This window comes from Podarcis cretensis (genome assembly GCF_951804945.1).
Source record: "Podarcis cretensis genome assembly, chromosome: 14".
Classification (NCBI taxonomy): Eukaryota; Metazoa; Chordata; class Lepidosauria; order Squamata; family Lacertidae; genus Podarcis; species Podarcis cretensis.
The window spans coordinates 6,988,898-7,003,868 of NC_137183.1; the positions used below are offsets into that span (position 1 = coordinate 6,988,898).

Genomic DNA, 14,971 nt, shown 5'->3' on the forward strand with positions numbered 1-14,971 from the left:
CTGGGATTCTTCTGCACTTCCCTTACCTGCTCAAGCACACTGAAGAACACCAAGTGTGTGGGTAGCAGCGTAACATTGGAAAACGTTTCACTGAGCCAGCTGAGAGGGTCTGCATAAAATAAGTCGGCTTCATCAAGGTAATTTGCCCTTCCGGTCAAATCAGGGGGGCACTGAAGAAACCTCAAAGGTAGTGGGCAATGAACATGGCTAGAAAATGGGGGTGGGGGGAGAGAAGCAGGCATTAATACAAATGGCTGAGGCTATTTTGCATTGGCAAGTGTTGGCAGCGCTTCTTTTCCACGTGCTGATCTGAATACACACATACCAGTGTCTGTGTGTGTTATCAGTTGAGAGGCACAGCAAAAATGGGACCTGCAGGATGGGTGGAAAGGGCTGAAGGTGACTTTTCCACACACACTGCTACAGATAGTCCCCATGTCACCTGGTGAAGACAAAGCATGAGGCAGTGGAGACTTCCTGTGCTTTGGAATTGGAAGCGGCACTCTTTACAGGCGCAAAGACGGGGAAATGGCTCAACAACTAGAATACAGTCAAGGTTCCCACAATCTCAATAGGGGCACAACTTCCAGGGTCCCCCCCAAGTGTGAAACTGGCTTCAGGTGCTTGGGCAAAGTGTTACACAGATACAGGGTTCTGGGTTCTCTATCTCAAGCTCTTTGCATCAGTTCCAGCAACAGCTGCTGATCCATCCAGAAAGACACAATTAAGCCCACAAAGGCTGCTGCTGTTACAAAAAGTATAGCACAGAGGTGTAGACTAATAATGAGTCAGTTTAAGGAGAAACTTCTTCCAAAGGCATCAGCATCAATCCAGCATAAACTAGAGGACAATCCTATCAATGGTCGCTGGCAGGCTGTTCCAAAGGTCAGGTCAGGAGGTTGCCCCACAGAGGATCACTGCAGCCACAAAATCTCCACAGCTGTCCCTTTCAGCAGAAAAGTGACATTCTGGGGGCGGCTTTGCCAAAGCCAAAGCCTTTCTGTTCCCCTGACATAACCCAGAAGGAGATGGAAGTATGCTAGTCCTAGAGCTAAGATCAACAGAAAGGAAAAAGGCCAAAGAAAGAGGTGGGAGGGAAACGGTAGACCCCCTGCCCCAATGCTTTTTGTCCTCCTGGTGTGATCCCAGGAGGGCTTTTGATGTGGTTCCTCCACCCTGGATTCACCTTCTCCTGCCTCCTCTGAATTGCTCTGGCAGTAAAAGAGCACGAAAGCTGCAGATTCCCATGCAGAGTGCCACCGGAACCTCACATACATACACCCCCTGCTGGGTCTTACCTATAAAAAGGAGTTGAATGGCAGGGCATGAGCATGAAGACGGATGCCGGCTGCTCTGGAGAGTCAGCAGGAGCGCCGCAGAGGCTTTGCAGGTGGCCCATGACATCCAGGGTTCCACGCTGATGGACCAAGCCAGTGTAGAGGGCGGGCAGCAAGTTTGTCACCAGCAGGAAGGAGACGGCTGCTGCCCGCTGCCACCTTTTCAGCTGCTTAAGAGAATGCCCTACGGGGAGGAGAGGGAAGAGAGCAGAAAATGGAGCAGATGAATCTAGGGTCCTTGAGATCAGGGACCTGAGCAGTTCTTCCAAACAGCAGCGTGGTGGGGCTTTCCTAACACCTAAAGATCCCCTTCAAAGACCCTTCCCCCTTTGGCTCAGCCCTGAGGCTTCTCATCATTCAACTTCCCCTTCAGCTTGGCCTCCCTCCCTTCCATCAAATGTCTGAGAGCTATTTCTATAAAGACTGCCCAGCCTTTACTTTCATTCCTGCCTTGGAAAGAGCCCAAGCACTAAACCTGCCAGAAGCCGCAGCTGAATCTTTTTTCAAAAAAACAACAACATTGTATGTAGAAGATGTACTTATTAATCAATGGGAGTGAAATAATGTGTCACTACTGGACAGTTTGCTTTTACAGGTACGCTGTTTTGATGGATGTCAGCCAATTTGGACACAATGGCAGCATTTTTTCCTGCACTGACACACACAATCTCTGTATCAAACCATTTAAGATGCTCATTCCCTTTAGAAGAAGGAAGCAGTATTTCAAACTTCTCAAAGATGAGACACATTTTGGCACTAAAACTTCCACAACAGCAAGTTTTTCCTTTAGAGTGAAGATTTAACAACACCATGAATCCAAATATATCAACCAAACGGGACAAATGTAAGGTTATATGCAGGCAGGAAGAACCAACTGCACAAATACGATCTAGAATCAGTGTGATGTAGCAGCAAAAACCGCTAATGCTATATTAGGCTGCATCAACAGAAGTATAGTGTCCAGATGAATGGAATTAATAGTACCACTCTATTCTGTCTTGGTCAGACCACACCTGGAATATGGTGTCCAGTTCTGGGCACCACAATTTAAAAAGGATATTGACAAGCTGAAATGTGTGCAGAAGAAGGCAACAAAGATGATAAAGGTTCTTGGAAACCATAGATGGGGAACGGTTGAGGGAGTTGGGTATGTTTAGCCTGGTAAAGAGGAAACTGAGAGGAGCTAAGATGGCCACCTTCAAATGGGCTGCCACATGGAGCAAACTTGTTTTCTCCTATTCCAGAGGGTAGGACCTGAACCAATGGCTTCAAGTTACAAGAAAGGAGATTTCAACTAAACATCAGGAAGAACTTTTTGAAAGAGAGAGCTGTTTGGCAGTGGAAAGGACTTCCATGAGAAGTGGTGGACTCTCCCAACTTGGAGTTTTTAAAAGCAGGGATTGGGTGGCTGTCTGTCATGTATCATTTGTTGTACATTTACTGTATGATCTATCTGAGATTCCTGCATTGCGGGGGGTGGCACGAGATGACCCCCAGGGTACGTTCCAGCTCTACAATTCTATGATTCTATGAAACAGCACATAGAAACATCATAATGTGTTTAAAATTAAAATTTTTACCACAGAACACCATGCAGATTGGGAGCACTGGGTAGATAAAGCGGAATTCTTTGTGGCTCAGGGTGCTGTAACACAAAAGGAAGAAGGTGTAAATGGAAGGTTCTCGCTAGGCATCTTCCCAAGCCCAGGCCTCTTCCCTCAGGAAATCATCCTTAGCGCAGAAAAATCAGCCAAAGGTCCTCCCAAGTCACAGAAGCAGCCAGCTGATGGGGCCACAGCCCAATCCAAAGGCTCCCTTGAGCTGTGATGGAGGAGCCTGCTGCCAACATGGGAAGCACAGAGGACTGTGGCAGACTATACTGTCCCGAGGCAGATTTTAAAAGTAAGATTCCTCAGCCACAAGCCTGGGCTATACAGTGGTGCCCCGCAAGACGAATGCCTCGCAAGACGGAAAACCCGCTAGACGAAAGGGTTTTCCGTTTTGGAGGTGCTTCGCAAAACGAATTTCCTATGGGCTTGCTTAGCAAGACGAAAATGTCTTGCGAGTTCCTGCGGGGTTCCCCCCCCTTTTTCTAAGCCGCTAAGCCGCTTATCTGCTTATCCGCTAAGCCGATAAGCCGCTAAAAGCCGCTAATAGCGCTAATCCACTAAGCTGTCAATGGGCTTGCTTCGCAAGACGAGAAAACCGCTAGACGAAGAGAATCGCGGAACAGATTAATTTCGTCTTGCGAGGCACCACTGTATATTGATATATCACCCAGGACCAGTATGAAGGGCAGACTGCGATGATGGCTTAACTCAGCAATATATCACAAGAGCCAGTGGCAGGGTGGGGGCTCCGTTAAAGTCCCTCCCCCAGCTGAGAGAGTCCCAATCCTGCCGCTTGCAAGCCGGCGCCAGGGTGCGGATTCCATTAGACTCCCCCCTCCCAACCTGCCAAGGTGGTGGTGGAGGCCGAGGCAAGCTCCCGGGCGCTTGCCTCATCCGCCACTGCCTTGGCATAGGAGTCAGGCGGGCTCAGATAGGCAGTGTAGAGACAAAGCGCAGGTAGCGTGGCTTTGCACCCCACACCTTGCGGAGTGGTACAGAGGCTGCCTGGTGCTGGTGCTGGGGCAGAGGCAGCCCTGCTTTCATCTGTCCAGGAGGGTGAACTGAGTCTTTCCTCCCGGGGTGATCGTTCACCCCAGGAGGAAAGATGGAGCCTACTCTCCCGGGTGAAGGCAGCAGCCAGGCCCAGCGCTGGCCAGCAAACTCAGGCAGCCCCGCTCCACAAGGTGCGGAAAGGGTGGCTATGCACCCCACGCCTTGCAGACTTCAGCTGGGAGGGTGGACTGCATTTTTCCTTCTGGGCTGAACGACCACCCCAGGAGGAAAGACTAGCCCTCCCCTCCCATCCCCCAGCACAAGGAGGGACAGAGCCTGCCCAGCAGTCGGAACCAAGGGCTCTGGTCACCAGCTGCAGCTTGAATCAAACTTTTCCAGAGCAAGTGGGGCTCCTAACATGCCGTCATAAAAGCTACCCCACCTGGCTCCATAAGAAGGAGAAGCCAGAGTGGCTACCATTTTGCTCTGTCCCTCCCACCACCAATCCACCAGAACACCAAATGCTGAACTCTGTATAAGAAATGGAACCCACATTTTCTTCCCATTGGATTTTAAACAGTGAGCTGGCTCTTCTGGCACACTGGCAGGAAGGCAGCATTAGAAGAACCCTAAGCAAGGTAAAGGTAAAGGTAAAGGTAAAGGTAAAGGTAAAGGTAAAGGTAAAGGTAAAGGTAAAGGTAAAGGTAAAGGTAAAGGTACCCCTGCCCGTACGGGCCAGTCTTGACAGACTCTGGGGTTGTGTGCCCATCTCACTTAAGAGGCCAGGGGCCAGCGCTGTCCGGAGACACTTCCGGGTCACGTGGCCAGCGTGACATCGCTGCTCTGGCGAGCCAGAGCCGCACACGGAAACGCCGTTTACCTTCCCGCTGGTAAGTGGTCCCTATTTATCTACTGCACCCGGAAGTGCTTTCGAACTGCTAGGTTGGCAGGCGCTGGGACCGAGCAGCGGGAGCGCACCCCGCCGCAGGGATTCGAACCGCCGACCTTTCGATCGGCAAGTCCTAGGCGCTGAGGCTTTAACCCACAGCGCCACCTGCGTCCCCCTAACCCTAAGCAAACTAGCCAACAAATCTGAAAGAGGAAATACCCATATTTTTCGCTCCATAAGACACACCTTTTCCCTCCTAAAAAGTAAGGGGAAATGTGTGTGTGAGTCTTATGGGGTGAATGCAGGCGGGAGGCTCTGCTCAGCGCTCCCTTTAAAGAGCTGCGTGGCTTTTGCTGGCTTTTCCGGGAGGTGGGGGAAGGGACAGAGGGCAGCCCGTCAGTCCCTTCTCCCTCCTTGGGGAAAAGCCCCCAAGAGCTGCACACACGCTCCACGCGGCTCTTTAAAGGGAGCGTAGCTCTTGGGGGCTTCTGGGTTTCAGAATATATCTTTTTCTTGTTTTCCTGCTCCAAAAGCTAGGTGCGTCTTATTGTCTGGTGCGTTTTATTGAGTGAAAAATATGGTAACTGGCACAGAGTTCTGTGGTGTGGAAGGAAGCCTACCTGTAAACAGCCACGGTCCACAGCATCACCACCAGGAATATGCCATGCCTCTTTGATGCTTGGAAGCAGCCATGGAGAAAGAAGGGGAGGTGAGGGCCAAGGACCACAAGGAACCCCTGGGTGAAGTACCAGTGCCACGGGTGGGATCCGTAGAAGGTGGCCACATTCTGCAGCACGTTAAACTTCAAAAAGTTCAGTTGAACCAGGACCCACTGCAGGAGCAAAGAAGAAGCAAGCAAGCAAACAAGACAGGCTTTATTACAGGAGAACTGTGGAAGGAGGGGAGAGGAGTGGTGTATTTGTCCTGACAATGCTTTTGTAAGCTTAGGATGGCTTCCTCAACACATCCCACTTCCAATGGAATTGGAATCTGGAGCACCAAATCCATCAACACAGCCTAAGCATCGCTTAACTATCCCTGTCACTGATAATTGCCAGAACTCTCCAAAGAGGACGGGGCGTGGGCTGGTGGAGATGTGGAAGGGATACTCCATCCCTCTTTCGCTTGTTTGCTGGCAAAAAAAAAAAAAGAAAGTGCAACCTACTAAAGTCTGAGCGCTTGTGTTCAAGGCAGGATTACTGAACTGCTTTAAGTTGCTTATTCATTTGGCGCTCCTAAAGGAAAGAGAGAAAAAGAGAGAGGAGGAGATGAGAGGAAAGGCCCACAGTCCAGGCAATCACCTGGATGCCCTTGTTGGCATGGTGTCAGCAGCTATACCAGAGGACAATGGGCAGAGGGCAAACAGCAAGATGTAAAAGCCACCCCCGCCCAGCTCCACTCTTCAGCAAGTAGACAAGGGAGAAATTTCCCCTGCCCGTCCAGCTGCTGCCTTCCCTTGCAGTTCTCTGGCTTTTCTCATTTCAAGTCAGAGAAGGAGAGCACACCACAAGCGCTGCTCTCCAATTCTGCATGTTCCTCAGCAAGAGCAGAGACTGGCAAAGAGCACAGGGGAACCCTGATCTTTCTCTGGCTGGGAAACTTCAGCCTGGCACTTTCCAGCTGGGCAAATTGCCCCACCATGAGTTTCCTATCCGACAGCCCAACAAATGTATTACTGTATTTTTCGCTCCATAAGACGCACCTTTTCCCTCCTAAAAAGGGGAAATGTGTGTGCGTCTTATAGAGCGAATGCAGACAGGAGGCAGGCGGGGAAAGCCCCTAAGAGCTGCACACACGCTCCGCGCTATCTTTAACTGATGGGCTGTCCTTCCACCTCGTAGAAAAGCTCACAAGAGCTGCACGCTCTTTAAAGAGCCGCGTGGAGCGTGTGTTAGTCACTGACGGGCTGTCCTTCTCCCACCTTGCAGAAAAGCCAGCAAGAGCTGCGCACTCTTTAAAGAGTCACGCCTAGCATGTGTGTGGCTCTTGGGGGCTTTTCCCCCGAGGAGGGAGAAGGGCAGCCCGTCAGCTCCACGCGGCTCGTGAAAGGGAGCGCTGAGCAGAGCCTGGAATGCATACAGGCTCTGCTCAGCGCTCCCTTTGAATAATTTTTTTTTCTTGCATCCCCCCTCTAAAAACTAGGTGCGTCTTATTGGTCAGGTGCATCTTATGGAGTGAAAAATACGGTAGTTAAAAAGCAGCCCAGCTGCTCAAACAGACAAATCTCAAAGCCAGGATCACACTATCAGCACAAGTTTCTCTTTGCCTGAGCCACCCTGGCCACGGCTGGCAACTGCACAGGCCAGCCCTGTTCCCACAAGCGCTGATGTGCCTCATGGAGCTGAGGGAGAGGAGCTGCCAGGCGGAGTGGCGATGGTGTGTGTGTGGAGACAGAATTGAAATTCCCCTGGCTTCAATACTCAAGAAGGAAGGGTAAATGCATCCCCTCATCCAAGCCCCCTGCAAGAATGGCAACAACCACAGGAAGGAGTGGGAAAGTCTGTGGCACCATCTATAGGAGAACTCACTTTAACTGATCTCAGAATGCTGAGTGAATGCCAACTTACCTTGCCAAAAAATACTCGGTCAGTAATTAAAGAGGATCCCAGAATGATCAATCTGTCGAGAAAGAACACACTGGAGAAAAGAGGGACCTGCTGGGGTGCACACGGCAACCATCTTTCCTGGAGTCCCCCTTGTGGAGCAGGCCAATTCAGCTCCCAGGAAGAGTCTGGCTCCCACCTGCTCCTGGCACTGATTCACAGGCCTTCTCCACACTGCCCAAAGTGGGAGCTGCCTCTCCTGGCCGGAGGAACAGTCCTTCTCCAGGCAAGCAAGCTGGGCCAGCTGCTCTGCACAGCATCTGTGGCCTGGCTCTGCTCCTGCTATTTGGGGCACTCTAGCTCACCCAGGGGGACCTGGGTGGCGCTGTGGGTTAAACCACAGAGCCTAGGACTTGCCAATCAAAAGGTCGGCGGTTCGAATCCCCATGACGGGGTGAGCTCCCGTTGCTCAGTCCCAGCTCCTGCCAACCTAGCAGTTCAAAAGCATGTCAAAGTGCAAGTAGATAAATAGGTACCACTCCGGCAGGAAGGTAAACGGCGTTTCCGTGCGCTGCTCCGGCTCGCCAGAAGCGGCTTAGTCATGCTGGCCGCATGACCCGGAAGCTGTACGCCAGCTCCCTTGGCCAATAAAGCGAGATGAGCGCTGCAACCCCAGAGTCGGCCACAAATGGACCTAATGGTCAGGGGTCCCTTTACCTTTACCTCACCCAGGCCTAGATTCAGAAGAGACGCCCTTACCCCACTGGGAGGCAGCTGTGCAGGACGAGGTGCTGCTTCTGGGGCTCCTTCCAGAAGTGCCGGAGCAGCAAAGGCACCCACAGAATGAGGGCGGTTGGGCGAATCACAAACGAAAGAGCAACCAGGGTCAAGTAAGGGATGCTGGAAAGAAGAGGCGGCAGTGAGGGCAGGAACACTGGGGGCAGCTTCAGCAAAGCCAGCCAGGCTGGTGTGGGAGCCTGGCCATGGGGGGATGAGGAGGGGGGTTGCAGTCTTACTGTTTCACAGCTATGGGGATCATAGCTGTCAAATTTTCCCTTTTCTTGCAAGGAATCCTATTCAGAATAAGGGAATTTCCCTTTAAAAAAGGGAAACATTGACAGCTATGATGGGGATGCCTCGGAAGGCAGCCCTGCTGCGTATAATGGGGCTTACACTCAGGTAAGTGAGCAGAGGACTGCAGCCTTTTATATAACATGTCTTGAGAAAAGGGAAATGTTGCCAACAAAGAAGAGAGGCAGACGGACAGATGTGAGAGCTTTTACACTGATCTATACAGATCACACAGCCTATACAGATCACACAGCCCTGCCAATCTGGAGCTGGGCAATGCCTGAAACCAAACCCATTCCTTTGCCTGTCAGGAAACAACACATTTGAAAAGAAGAACAAGGTTCTTGGGAAAGGGTGTTTTTGCTTGAATGACGAAAAGAGTGCTTGGTTATTGGGTGACCCCCATTTACATACAAAGAAATAGCTAAGCTGGCGATGGAAATATGCTGCGTGAGGGGAAAGCCAAGCATAAGGAAGCTCAACAAGGGTGTGACATTTCCCCAAACCTACCATTATAAACGGGACGCAGGTGGCGCTGTGGGTAAAAGCCTCAGTGCCTAGGGCTTGCCGATCGAAAGGTCGGCGGTTCGAATCCCTGCGGCGGGGTGCGCTCCCGTCGTTCGGTCCCAGCGCCTGCCAACCTAGCAGTTCAAAAGCACCCCCGGGTGCAAGTAGATAAATAGGGACCGCTTACTAGCGGGAAGGTAAACGGCGTTTCCGTGTGCGGCTCTGGCTCTGGCTCGCCAGAGCAGCGATGTCACGCTGGCCACGTGACCCGGAAGTGTCTCCGGACAGCGCTGGCCCCCGGCCTCTTGAGTGAGATGGGCGCACCAACCCCAGAGTCTGTCAAGACTGGCCCGTACGGGCAGGGGTACCTTTACCTTTACCTTTTTACCATTATAAACATTTTAATTAAGCGTCAGGGGTCTGCCCCAGCCCCTTTAATGGCTATTAAAGATATTCATAGGTATTCTCACCTGCTCCTCTTTGTCCTGGTGCCTTCCAGGGGGTAGTAGTAAAGAGCGAAAATGGTGAGAACAGCTTCCATGGTGTTGGTGAGTGTTCTGGTACAACAGTACCATGTGAACCAGGAACACAACTGGCAGAAGTACTGGAAACAAGGTGGGAGGAGAAGAAGAAGAGCTGGTGTGGGATGAGGGAAAGAAGGGTCACAAGGCAAGACAAAGGACCAGGCGCTCATCACCCCCCAGCCGGAAGCCCTAGAAAGAGGAAGGCAGACAGGGACTCACCACCCACTTGGCCACCTCTGCGCCATCCAGTCGCTTCACCAAGGAGTACAACACCACGTCTGCCAGCGCAGCCAGAAGAGCCTGTGCAATTCTAGGAAGCCAGATCTGTTAGGGTAGGAGGAGCACAAGTCATTCATGTCTGAGGAGGGATCACTCATGCATAGATAACATTAATGTGCTTGACGACGGAACACACGAGCTCCAGTTAGGAAGACAACGCTTTCAAATCAACACAAACTTCATTTATTGATTGCTTTGCCACCCTTTATGTTTCTGTTTTCTTCCTTCCTTCCTCCGCTGTTGCTGTAATGTGGCCTGTGTGCTTTATGCACAATGTAAACTCACACTTTCCTTCCCATGGACACCAGCAATTAAAGTGTTTCAAAAGTGGCTAAAAATAAAGAGGCCACACAAATCTGCTGAAACTGTTGAGCCTTATGCTGAATGGCAGTGAACTGGCCCCAAGACTCAGATCTTGGCACAAAGGAGTGCCTTCCTGGTCCTGACCCCATGACTGAGGCCCATCAAAGAACCCCAGGTCCCATTCTTGGAAATACATTTCCAAGGATGTTGAAAGCCAGAGCAGGCAAGGCATGGGGCTCCTTCATGCCTAGCTCTCTCCTGCTCCCAGTTTGCACTATTAAACCCAAAACTGCATGAGAAGGGTACCACTTGCCCTGAGAGAATCCTCTACCAGATCCCAACTCATTCTGCACAGTGCAGCCAAAAGCGGGGATGAGGAAAGCAAGAGACAGACTGACAGCAGGCAACAGCCCCCCACGTATCATTGCCCCCCACCATGCTAAAAGAGGGTGGTTGCTGCCTACCCTTCTCCATGTTACCAGTGGACTGTTAGGATATAGTTCCATTCCACTTTAAAAGGGAACAGGCATGACTGTTGTATGTCACATGCCTGTTTACTTCCAGCACTTGCTGGGAACTTCCGTTTTGTATACTGCTGTTTTGCTGGAGACGAAGGGAAGCAGACATGTTTTCCATTGTGCCTGAACTATGCTGAATAAAATGCTGTAGATAATGCTTACACATGGCTCTGTCCGCCTCTTCCGTTGTGAGAAGATTTATTCACTCTGCTGATAAGAGCGTGCCGAGTCTCTAAACGTATCTGAGGCTCGTGTCACTGTTTGATGCTGTTCCAAGGGAGACCAGTGATCACCTGGCTGCCAGCCGCTGGCTGGAGCCAGCTGGGGGCCTGCCTGATGCCCCCGTCTCCCCGACAGTATCTCAACATGGACAATCCCCAACCCCCCTCCCACCAACTCTGGGTATTTGCCTGCATGTACTCAGCAAAGGCGCCATGAGATATGCTTCTGTGGGATGAAGCATAACTAGGTAATTCCTGCCACAAAAGCAAAATGCTTGATGTGTTTCTGGCAGCAGCTGAATGACACCCAAGTCCACACTCACCAGCAGCTGAACATCATCCTTGTTAAGCAGGTGCAACACTTTATAAATGCTTGCGAACAGCAGAGGGTAGAGATGGCTCCGCAGACCTTCTGTCCACTCCCAGGTCAAATAGCCATAATTATCATCATTAAAGATATCATAAAGAACAGGCATGGAGCATGGTGTTCTGTGGCCAAACTCCTCAAAATTCAACTAATGTAATACTTTAGGGCCTTTGAACAATTACTAAATTACCACTACCCCCACCTGCTGAAAAACTGAATCTTGTTCCACCCAAACCCACATCTCAGATGTGTCAAGAGTCAACCAGCTAGCACGTTCCAGTGGCAGGCAAGAGCCTTTTCCACTACCAGTTTGTGTCTCAAGTTCCTTGTATCTTTGAGCATGCTGGAGGGAGAGGCAAAGGAATGGACAGGCCTTCAAGGAAACCATCCAAGCCCCACACCTGAGCTTCAGGGGCCTCTGCACTGCCTAATGCTTCATGACAACCGATAGTCAAAATGGCCCAGTTGTGACAATGTGATAAAATAAGAATCCTTCCAAGCCTGATCCTGTACACTCCAGGTAGCCTACATGATGCTTCCTAGGCCTCCTCTAACCGGCTACCTTAACCCAGCCACAACATGCTCAACCACAGCCATGTTCCTTTACTTCATAAATTTGCATCCCACTATCACAGAATTCAAGGCTGCAAACAGGTAGAGTTTCCAAAGGGGCGCCTATCCAGGCCCTGACCCAAGACTGAGTGATTTCACTTCAGCAAAGTAGATGCCCTAGGAGACTGCAGGCAGCAAGCCACTCCTAGGACTGAACTTGGATTTACTCTCAAGTTGTGCAGCCCAACAGGACAGTCCAAAGCATGTTGATTTTATGCTGAAGCGAGTCCCATTCTGCTCAGTAGGACCTACTTCTGTTTTTTTTTTGTTTTGTTTTTTTTAATAATATTTATTCAAATTTTAAGAATTGCAAAGAGAAAAAAAGAAAAAATACAAAGTACAAAAGACAAAAAATATAACAACATCAAAAAAGAAAATACACTCACTTAGAAAAAACAAAACAAAAGGAAACAGTGGGACCTACTTCTAACCTGTCCTAACTAGGGAAAACTTTCACTTAAAATTTCACTACATAAAAAAAGGATATTTGAAAACCATATGATGTGCGACTTCAAGTGACTGCCAGTATTCATCTGGGACAAAGCTTGTCTGGACTAAGAAGCAGTTTAGTAGCCTCACCGTGATGGTAAACAAGCAGAGATAAAGGTTTTCCCCAACAAGAGCTGGAAAAAAGCAGATGGGATTAACCTCGTGTACAGTGGGTTTTTTACGGTTCTGTTGTAATCAATTGCAAATAAATAAACCCTGGATACCTTTTGGGAGTCTTATTTCAATTTTTGCCCTGCCTCCGAAGCTGTGAATTGATTTCTCAACATCACAGAATCATAGAATTGCAGAGTCTGAAATGACCACAAGGATCATCTAGTCCAACCCCCTACAATGTATATTGCCCAATGTGAGGCTTGAACCCATGTCCCTGAGATTAAGAATCTCATGCTCTACCGACTGAGCTATCCCTTGTCAGGAATTCTAACATCCCTTAGTTTGTGGACAACTCTAAAATTGGCTTTTACACCACAACCTTAGCAAAACAGAACCTTGATGTGTGTGTGGGGGGGGGGACCTTGACTTTTCTCTAAATTAGAACTGTCTTTCGTCTCTTTGAAGAGGCTGAAACAAAAGAGGCTCTTCAGAGATGAATCTACAGTCACATCTAAAGAGCTAAGTGAGCACTGAATCCCCCAGGCTCCTGAGTCCTGGAATTTTCCTCACTAGGACTCCACAACAAGGGTCAGCTGCTGGGGCCCTGACTAGCAATGCTACCTTTGCTAAACCGGGAAAGGCTGCAATGACCTGGGGCAGGTGGCCTCAAAGGGGGGACAAGGACAAAGTCCCCAGACTTGAACAGGTTTTTTTCAGCAGCCATGCCTTTAATGGTTTCAAAGGAGAATGGAAGTGGCTGAGAGCCAGCTATGACTATACACAGCAAGATGCCACATCTGCCCTTGCTGTGTACTACAGTGGTACCTCGGGTTACATACGCTTCAGGTTACAGACTCTGCTAACCCAGAAATAGTGCTTCAAGTTAAGAACTGTGCTTCAGGATGAGAACAGAAATCGTGCTCCAGCGGTGCGGCGGCAGCAGGAGGCCCCATTAGCTAAAGTGGTGCTTCAGGTTAAGAACAGTTTCAGGTTAAGAACGGACCTCCGGAACGAATTAAGTACTTAACCCAAGGTACCACTGTACTGGCCTTCTTCTGGCCAGCCACCAGGGCTTCGCTCTGGCCACAGATCTACTAAAGGGAAGCACCAAAGCCACCAGGTCCTGCCCGTCAGGTGCCATGTGGCAGCAACAATGCTGTCATCTCCAAGGCATCTTAGTGCTGGAGGAGGCAGAGGCAGCAAGTGCAAAGGTCCTCCCTGCCCCCATTCAAGCATCCTGTAACCCAGCAGGAAGTTCTCTTGCACAAGGGCCACAGATGTGAATAGGCATTACTCCCACGGGGAGTTTGTGCAGGAGACCTTCCCAAGGGATAGGGCCTCCTCACTGCCTTTTGAGGGACAGTTACAGATAGGTAGCCGTGTTGGTCTGCCATAGTCAAAACAAAATAAAAAAATTCCTTCCAGTAGCACCTTATCTCATTATACATGACAAAGCCATTTTTCACCTTCTCACCCCTTGCTTTTTCCTGTAAGACCTATTGCAGTTGTTAAGAGTCGTCAACAGGCTCATCACAGCTACCTGCCAATCACCCAATCCCACCACCCTTCTGAGTAATACCCCTCCCCACCTTCTCACTATATAGAAGGGTCTGGTGACTTCTGTTTCAGTGTATCTGAAGAAGTGTGCATGCACACGAAAGCTCATACCTAGAACTAACTTAAAGGTAAAGGTAAAGGTACCCCTGCCCGTACGGGCCAGTCTTGACAGACTCTGGGGTTGTGCGCCCATCTCACTTAAGAGGCCAGGGGCCAGCGCTGTCCGGAGACACTTCCGGGTCACGTGGCCAGCGTGACATCGCTGCTCTGGCCAGAGCCAGAGCCGCACACGGAAACGCCGTTTACCTTCCCGCTGGTAAGCGGTCCCTATTTATCTACTTGCACCCGGAGGTGCTTTCGAACTGCTAGGTTGGCAGGCGCTGGGACCGAGCAGCGGGAGCGCACCCCGCCGCAGGGATTCGAACCGCCGACCTTTCGATCGGCAAGCCCTAGGCGCTGAGGCTTTAACCCACAGCACCACCTGCGTCCCATAGAACTAACTTAGTTGGTCTTTAAGGTGCTACTGGAAGGAATTTTTCAATTTTGTTTTGAGGGACAAACATCCCAGGGGCCAAGAGTCCCCCAATGGGTGGGAGCGAGGCTGGGAATGTTCTTTGTGCATGACGAGGCCTCTCCCTCTGGCCCTGCAGGTGCTGGTCAAGGCAGCTGGAGGGAGCCTCCCTGGACGTGCCCGCCGCCGGCTTCCTTGCTCCTGGGACGGGGCGCCCCCAAGCGTCGCTCGGCCCCTGCGGGAAAGGGACAGCCACCTTGGAAAGGCCCGCCTTGGCTTCCTTAGGCCTCTCCCAGCGAGGGGGCCGCGGCTACTTCGGCCTCACAACAGCCCCGCGAGGTGGACCGCGGCCTCTCCTCACCCGCCCCCCGCCCCGCGAGGGTCCCGGAGGGGGCGGGCCTGTACAGCGTCGACTTCCGCTTCCGCAGCCGCACCGGCAGGGTCCGCCTCCCGCCGCTGCCGTCGACCCCCCGCGCGGGTTCCATGGCGACGCCGGCGCGGCTCCAGGACGGCCGTCTCCACTTCC

The 14,971-nt window shown here is 51.0% G+C and overlaps 1 protein-coding gene across 1 annotated transcript in view; it reads right to left on the reverse strand.

The window, feature by feature from the left end:
* Positions 1 to 14,962, reverse strand: part of PIGB (phosphatidylinositol glycan anchor biosynthesis class B) — a 16,461-nt gene extending 1,499 nt beyond the window's left edge. The window contains exons 1-11 of the mRNA XM_079953340.1: positions 14,807 to 14,962; positions 12,262 to 12,397; positions 11,119 to 11,236; positions 9,694 to 9,798; positions 9,421 to 9,554; positions 8,132 to 8,272; positions 7,397 to 7,448; positions 5,450 to 5,661; positions 2,918 to 2,982; positions 1,299 to 1,521; positions 27 to 207 (exon numbers count right to left, since the gene is read on the reverse strand). Of these exons, the coding sequence (XP_079809466.1) occupies positions 27 to 207; positions 1,299 to 1,521; positions 2,918 to 2,982; positions 5,450 to 5,661; positions 7,397 to 7,448; positions 8,132 to 8,272; positions 9,421 to 9,554; positions 9,694 to 9,798; positions 11,119 to 11,236; positions 12,262 to 12,397; positions 14,807 to 14,930 (1,491 nt within the window). The 5' untranslated portion in view covers positions 14,931 to 14,962. The remainder of the gene's footprint in view (positions 1 to 26; positions 208 to 1,298; positions 1,522 to 2,917; positions 2,983 to 5,449; positions 5,662 to 7,396; positions 7,449 to 8,131; positions 8,273 to 9,420; positions 9,555 to 9,693; positions 9,799 to 11,118; positions 11,237 to 12,261; positions 12,398 to 14,806) is intronic.
* Between the last annotated feature and the right edge of the window lie 9 nt (positions 14,963 to 14,971).